A 7,368-nucleotide genomic window follows, 5' to 3' on the forward strand; every position below is an offset into this window, starting at 1 on the left:
TCCTTAGTAGCTGGGACTATAGGTGCCCACCACTATACCCGGCTAATGTTTGTATTTTTAGTAGAGACAGGGTTTCTCCATGTTAGTCAGGCTGGTCTCGAACTCCCTACCTCAGGTGATCCGCCCGCCTCGGCCTCCCAAAGTGCTGGGATTACAGACGTGAGCCACTGCACCTGGCCTAATTTTTGTATTTTTAATAGAGACAGGGTTTCACCATGTTGGCCAAGCTGGTCTTGAACTCCTGGCCTCAAGTGATCCACCTGCCTCAGCCTCCCAAAGTGCTGAGATTATAGGCCCGGCCCACACACTTTTTTTTTTTTTTGAGACAGAGTCTTGTTCTATCACCCAGGCTAGAGTGCAGTGGCGCAATCTCGACTCAGTGCAACTTCTGCCTCCTGCGTTCAAGCGACTCTTCTGTCTTAGCCTCCTGAGTACCTGGGACTACAGGCGCACGCCACCATGCCCGGCTAATTTTTGTATTTTCAGTAGAGATGGGGTTTCACCATATTGGCCAGATTGGTCTTGAACTCCTGACCTTGTGATCTGCCCGCCTTGGCCTCCCAAAGTGCTGGGATTACAGGCCCAGCCTCACACAATTTTAATATTGTGTTAGATATGCCAGACTGCTTTCCACTGAAGTTCACCAATTTACACTGTGATCCATACATTCTTCACATGACTGTCAACATGGTATTATTTAACCCTTTGGTTTTTGGCCTATCTGATAGTGTCAAAAAGAATATCATTGTGGTTTTGTCATATCTCTTTTTATAGCTGAAGTTGAACATCTTATCATATACTTAAGATCCATTTGCAAACTTAAAGGGCAAATAACAAAGTGGGAGATTACAAATCACATCAATGAGACGAAGATAAACAAGAAATTGAACAAAAAATTGAACTGGAATGTCACAAAAGAAGAAATCCAAATGGGCAATAAAGGAACTACCAATTAAAAATTAGAGTCAGCCAGGCATGGTGGCTCACGCCTGTAATCCCAGCACTTTGGGAGTCCGAGGTGGGCGGATCATCTGAGGTTGGGAGTTCAAGACCAGCCTGGCCAAAGTGGCAAAATCCTGTCTCTAGTAAAAATACAATCAGCCAGTATTGTGGCATACGCCTGTAATCCCAGCTACTCGGGAGGCTGAGGCACCAGAATCACTTGAACCCGGGAGGCAGATGTTGCAGTGAGCCGATATTGTGCCATTACACTCCAGCCTGGGCAAGAGAGTGAGATATGTCTCAAAAAAAAAAAAAAAAAAAAAACCCTCAAATCACAATAAAGCACCATTGCACGCTCATCTGAGTGGTTAAAATTAAGAAGTCCGTGAAAACCAAATATTGCCAGTGAAGTGGAAAAGTGGGAACTCTCACACACTGGGGCAGGAGTAGAAATTGGTAAACTGTATAGACAAATGGTTTAGCATTATCTAGAAAAACTGAAGATATACATACCCTTTATCCCAGCAATTCCACTCCTAGTATACACACTCCTTGATGAAGCCTTCCCTTCATCAAGGGAAGGGTGCATTCCAGGAGTCTTACAGATTATTGTTCGGAGCAGAAGTGTTTCTAATAGAACAAAAATGGAAAATCTAGCTGGGCTTGGTGGCATGCACCTGTGGTCCCAGCTACTCAGGAAGCTAAGGTGGGAGGACCACTTGAGCCCAGGAGTTTGAGGCTACAGTGAGCTGTGATTTAACCACTGCATTCCAGCCTGAGCAACAAACACAGTGAGACCCTGTCTCTAAAAATAAGAAAGTAGGGCCGGGCGCGGTGGCTCAAGCCTGTAATCCCAGCACTTTGGGAGGCCGAGACGGGCGGATCACGAGGTCAGGAGATCGAGACCATCCTGGCTAACACAGTGAAACCCCGTCTCTACTAAAAAATACAAAAAAACTAGCCGGGCGAGGTGGCGGGCGCCTGTAGTCCCAGCTACTCGGGAGGCTGAGGCAGAAGAATGGCCTGAACCTGGGAGGCGGAGCTTGCAGTGTGCTGAGATCCGGCCACTGCACTCCAGCAAGGGGGACAGAGTGAGACTCCGTCTCAAAAAAAAAAAAAAAAAAAAAAAAGAAAGTAGGGGGGGACCTCAAATGTTTGTTCATAGTAAAGTGGAAAACTAAATTGTGGTTTATTAATACAGTGGAAATCACACAGCAATAAAACGAACAAATCACAGCTTTACACATTAATGTGGCTGGATTGCCAGAAGGAAAGGGAATAACAGTGATGGAGTCAGTGTAGTGGTGACAACTTCAGAGAAGCAAAGGCTATATGGGAAGGTCACACAGTTGGGAACTGGTCTGCTAAGACTCGCTATATTTTATTTCATGGCCTGGATAATGATTACACAAATGTTGGCTTTATCTTTAAATTGTACTTATTATATTTCACGTATGCCTTGTGTGTATGATTGCCAGCTTTGAATGTATATATATGTTCCTCCAAAAATCATGTTGAAATCTAGTCACCAAGGTGATGATATTAGGAGGTGGGACTCTGAGAGGTGGTCAGGTTGATTAGGTCATGAGGGCAGAGCCTCTGCCTTTTTTTTTTTGTTTGAGGTGTGCAGTTTTATTCAACTTGGTCTCAAGTCAGTGTACAGGTAAGCCCTGGCTGCCTCCACCCACTCCCAGGGAGACCAAAAGCCTTCATACATCTCAAGTTAGGGGACAAAAAAGGTAGGGCATGAAGGCTGATCATTCAAAATAAAACAAAATAAAAAATACTAAGGCGAAGATTTAAAAAATTTTGCATTACATAATTTACATGAAAACAATGCTATCACCTCCCCTGTGTGGACTCAGGAAAGGACTGGGCCATTCTCCTTAGAGAGAAGTGGGGTGGCTTTTAGGAGGACAAGGGGCTTCCTGTAACAATGCATCTCACGATATTTGGAATGACTATTAAAAAAAAGAACAACCTACAATCAAAGTCCTTAGCCACATGGTAGAGCTTTGGGGGATGCTTGCACCAAACGACTGCTGTCACCTTCAGCGTTCCAGTTTTTAAATCCTGAGTCAAGCCCAGAAAAAAGCCCAAAACAAAACAACAACAAAAATAAAACCATGCCAATCTTATTTTGTTTTCTGCGTGTTAGGTTTTGTCAAGAAAGGGTGTAATGCGACTAAGTCACAGTCCACCTAGAAGCATTCGTGGTGGACGATGGAGGGGCCGGACTCGTCGTACTCCTGCTTGCTGATCCACGTCTGCTGGAAGGTAGATAGCGAGGCCAGGATGGAGCTGCTGAGCCACACGGAGTACTTGCACTCGGGAGGAGCAATGATCTTGATCTTCACTGTGCTGAGCGCTAGGGCGGTGATCTTCTTCTGTATCCTGTTGGTGATGCCAGGGTACATGGTGGTGCTGCCAGACAGCACTGTGTTGGTGTACAGATCTTTGCGGATGTCCACGTCACACTTCTTGATGGAGTTGAAGGTAGTTTCGTGGATGCCACAGGATTCTATGCCCAGGAAGGAAGGCTGGAAGAGCGCTTTGGGGCAGTGGAACCGCTTGTTGCCAATGGCGATGACCTGGCCATCGGGCAGCTCGTAGCTCTTCTCCAGGGAGGAACTGGAGGCCGCCATGGCCATCTCCTGCTTGAAATCCAGGGCAACGTAGCACAGCTTCCTCTTGATGTCACGCACGATTTCCCGCTCAGCTGTGGTGTGAAGCCGTAGCTGTGCTCAGTGAGGATCTTCACGAGGTAGTCAGTCAGGTCCCGGCCAGCCAGGTCCAGAGGCAGGATGGCATGTGGGAGGGCATACCCCTTGTACATGGGCACAGTGTGGGTGACCCCGCCAGAGTCCATCACAATGCCAGTGGTACGGACAGAGGCGTGCAGGGACGGCACGGCCTGGATGGCCACGTACGTGGCTGGGGTGCTGAAGGTCTCAAACATGATCTGGGTCATCTTCTCACGGTTGGCCTTGAGGTTCAGGAGGGCCTCGGTCAGCAGCACAGGGTGCTCCTCGGGAGCCACACGTAGCTCGTTGTAGAAGGTGTAGTGCCAGATCTTCTCCATGTCATCCCAGTTGGTGACGATGCCGTGCTCGATGGGGTACTTCAGGGTGAGGATGCCTCTCTTGCTCTGGGCCTCGTTGCCCACATAGGAGTCCTTCTGACCCATGCCCACCATCATGCCCTGGTGCCTGGTGCACTCCACGATGGAGGCGAAGACGGCCCAGGGGACATCCTCGCCTGTGAAGCTGGCCTTGCACATGCCAGAGCCGTTGTCAACAACAAGCTCAGCGATATCATCATCCATGGTGAGCTGGCTGCGGGTGTGGACAAGCAACGGAGTGGTGACGGAGAGGCTTTGTGCTTGCGGGGCGGACGCAGTCTCCTTCTTTTTTTTTTTTTTTTTTTTTTTTTTGAGACAGAGTTTTACTCTGTTGCCCACACTGGAGTGCAGGGGCACGAACATGGCTCCCTGCAGCCTCTACCTCCTGGGTTTAAGTGATCCTCGAGCTCCCTGGGACTACACATACATGCCATGCCTAGCCAGCTATGGTGGTTCACGCCTGTAATCCCAGCACTTTCGGAGGCTGAGGCAGGTGGATTTCTTTTAGCTCAGGAGTTCAAGACAAGCCTGGCCAACACGGCAAATCCAAGCACTTTGGGAGGCTGAGGCAGGCAGATAGCTTTGAGCTCAGGAGTTAAGACAAGCCTGGCCAACATGGCAAAACCTCATTTCTCCAAAAAATACAAAAATTAGTTAGGTGTTTGTGGCTCGAGCCTGTAGACACAGTTACATGGGAGGCTGAGGTTGAAGAATTGCTTGAACCCAGGAGGCAGAGGTTGTAGTGAGCTATAACCATGCCACTACACTCAAGCCTGGGTGACAGAGTGAGATCCTGTCTCAAAAAAAAGAAAAAAAAAAAGAGGTGGGGTGGGTGGGGAGTTCTACTTTGTTGCCCAGGCTGCTCTCGAACTCCTGGGCTCAAGCGTCCCAAAGGGCTGGGATTGCAGGCGTAAGCCACTGTGCTCGGGCCTTGTCTCACAATTTCTGTGGGTCAGCAGTCCAGGCATAACTTAGCCAGGTCCTCTGCCCAGGGTCTTCCAGGGCTGCAATCAAGGTATGGACTGGGCTACATTGTCATCTGGAGGCTCCAGTGGGGAAGAATCTGCTTGCAAGCTCGTGCAGATTGTTGGCAGAATTCATTTCCTTGTGGCTATGTGGCTGAGGGCCCTGGCTTTTTATTGTTGGCAGGAGGCCTCTGGCAGATTCTAGAGGCCACCCAGAGTCCCTTGCCAAGTGGGCTTCCGTAACATGTGGGTTATTTCATCAAGCCAGCAAGGAAATCTACTGATTCAATCTGCTAACATAGAGTCTTATATAACATGATATAATCTGGAAGTGACAGCCCACCACCTTTGCCATATTCATTAGAAGTGGGTCATAGGTTCTGCCCACAAGCAAAGTGAGGGGATCACACAAGGATGTGGACACTAGGAGGTGGGAATTATTAGCACTCTCCTGAGGGTTAGTCAGCTACAACTGCTTATTGTTTTGGGAGGTGTTGCCTATTTTTCCCCCCTTTTCTTTTTCTCATCCATTTACAAGACCTCTATAGATTAAATAAACTCACCCTTTGTTTGCCACATAAGGTGCCACTTCAATAATTTTTTTGTTTGTTTTTGAGACAAAGTCTCACTCTGTTGTCCAGTCTGGAGTGCAGTGGTGCAATCATGGCTCACTGCAATCTCAGTCTCCAGGGCTCAAGTAACCCTCCCCCCTCAGCCTCCTGAGTAGCTGGGACTACAAGCACAACCACGCTTGGCTAATTATTTTTATTTTTAGTGGAGATAGGGTCTCACTATGTTGCCCAGGCTGGTCAAACTCCGGGGCTCACGCAATCCTCCTGCCTCAGCCTCCCGAAGTGCTGGCTTTACAGGTGTGAGCCACCGTGCCTGGCCTCAATACATTTCTGATAAATAAATAAATCACTTAATGAATCTCCCTACTGGTTTTTCTACACGTTTGGCAGCAGCAAGAGTGATTTCATCAGCCCTATCAACAGTCTGTTTCTCTTTTTTTTTTTTTTTTTTTTTTTGAGACGGAGTCTCACTCTGTCACCCAGGCTGGAATGCAGTGGCCGGATCTCAGCTCACTGCAAGCTCCGCCTCCCGGGTTTACGCCATTCTCCTGCCTCAGCCTCCCAAGTAGCTGGGACTACAGGCGCCCGCCACCACGCCCGGCTAGTTTTTTGTATTTTTTTAGTAGAGACGGGGTTTCACCGGGTTAGCCAGATGGTCTCGATCTCCTGACCTCGTGATCCGCCCGACTCGGCCTCCCAAAGTGCTGGGATTACAGGCTTGAGCCACCGCGCCCGGCCAAGAGTCTGTTTATCTTACCCAGAAAGCTGAGCTAGGTCAAAGCACAGAATTTAACTGAAGTTCAAGAATTTAAACCGAGGTACTAATTTGGATTTGATTTGAAATTGCATTTATTTTTATTTATGCAAAGATGAATCAAAGTAGTACAAAAGATCAACCTGCAGTGAGACTGCAAGGAGGAAGACCAGGCAGGCATTCCTCTTGTGTCTCACGGAGATGCACCTGAAGCCCTGCGGTCTTGGCAGTCCATATGGAATATGATGTTTGTCAGGTTGGAGGAGCATGGAATGGTGAAGCCTTGCTGTCTTTTTTTTTTTTTTCTTTTTCTTTTTATGAGACAGAGGTCTCACCATGTCATCTAGGCTATAGTGCAGTGGCACAATCACAGCTCACTGCAGCCTTGAACTCCTGGGCTCTAGTGATCCTCCCTCCTTAGTCTCCCGAGTAGCTGGGACTACAGGTGTGCATGCGCCACCAAGCCTGGCTAATTTTCTATTATTTTGTAGAGATGAAGTCCTGCTGTGTTGCCCAGGCTGGTCTCAAACCACTGGTTCAAATGATCCTCCTACCTTGGCCTCCCAAAGTGCTGGGACTACAGGCAGGTGCCACCATGCTTGGCCAAGGCGTGCTGTCTTGTATGCCTCTAGCAACCTGGATACCCCCATACGTCTTCCATCACCAGGCAGTGCCATATATTCCCCTCTCTAGTAAAAGCCACATCACCATGCCCATCGTTCGGGTGCTGGGCTTTACAGATTTGCTGTGCCGGCCCTGGCCATGTCCACCTTATTTGTGCCTGGACTGCAGAGCCAAGCAGTTGTCCAATTATTTCACACAGGCTTCTTCCTTTTGCCCAGGAAAACCATTCGGAATCATTCAAAACTCAACTCCTGGCGGGGTATGGTGGCTCACGCCTGTAATCCCAGCACTTTGGGAGGCCGAGGTGGGCGGATCACGAGGTCAGGAGATCGAGACCATCCTGGCTAACATGGTGAAACCCCGTCTCTACTAAAACTACAAAAAATTAGC

At 48.5% G+C, this 7,368-nt stretch overlaps 1 protein-coding gene across 1 annotated transcript; it reads right to left on the bottom strand.

Annotated features, from left to right (window-relative positions):
* Window positions 1–2,085: 2,085 nt before the first annotated feature.
* Window positions 2,086–5,942, bottom strand: LOC105464389 (actin, cytoplasmic 1-like). The gene is given in 2 exon segments (XM_071080642.1): window positions 2,086–3,670; window positions 3,673–5,942. Coding segments are annotated over 2 exon segments (1,281 nt in total). The 5' UTR covers window positions 4,427–5,942; the 3' UTR covers window positions 2,086–3,143.
* Between the last annotated feature and the right edge of the window lie 1,426 nt (window positions 5,943–7,368).

The sequence above is a fragment of the Macaca nemestrina genome, chromosome 15 (assembly GCF_043159975.1).
Source record: "Macaca nemestrina isolate mMacNem1 chromosome 15, mMacNem.hap1, whole genome shotgun sequence".
In the NCBI taxonomy this organism is placed as follows: Eukaryota; Metazoa; Chordata; class Mammalia; order Primates; family Cercopithecidae; genus Macaca; species Macaca nemestrina.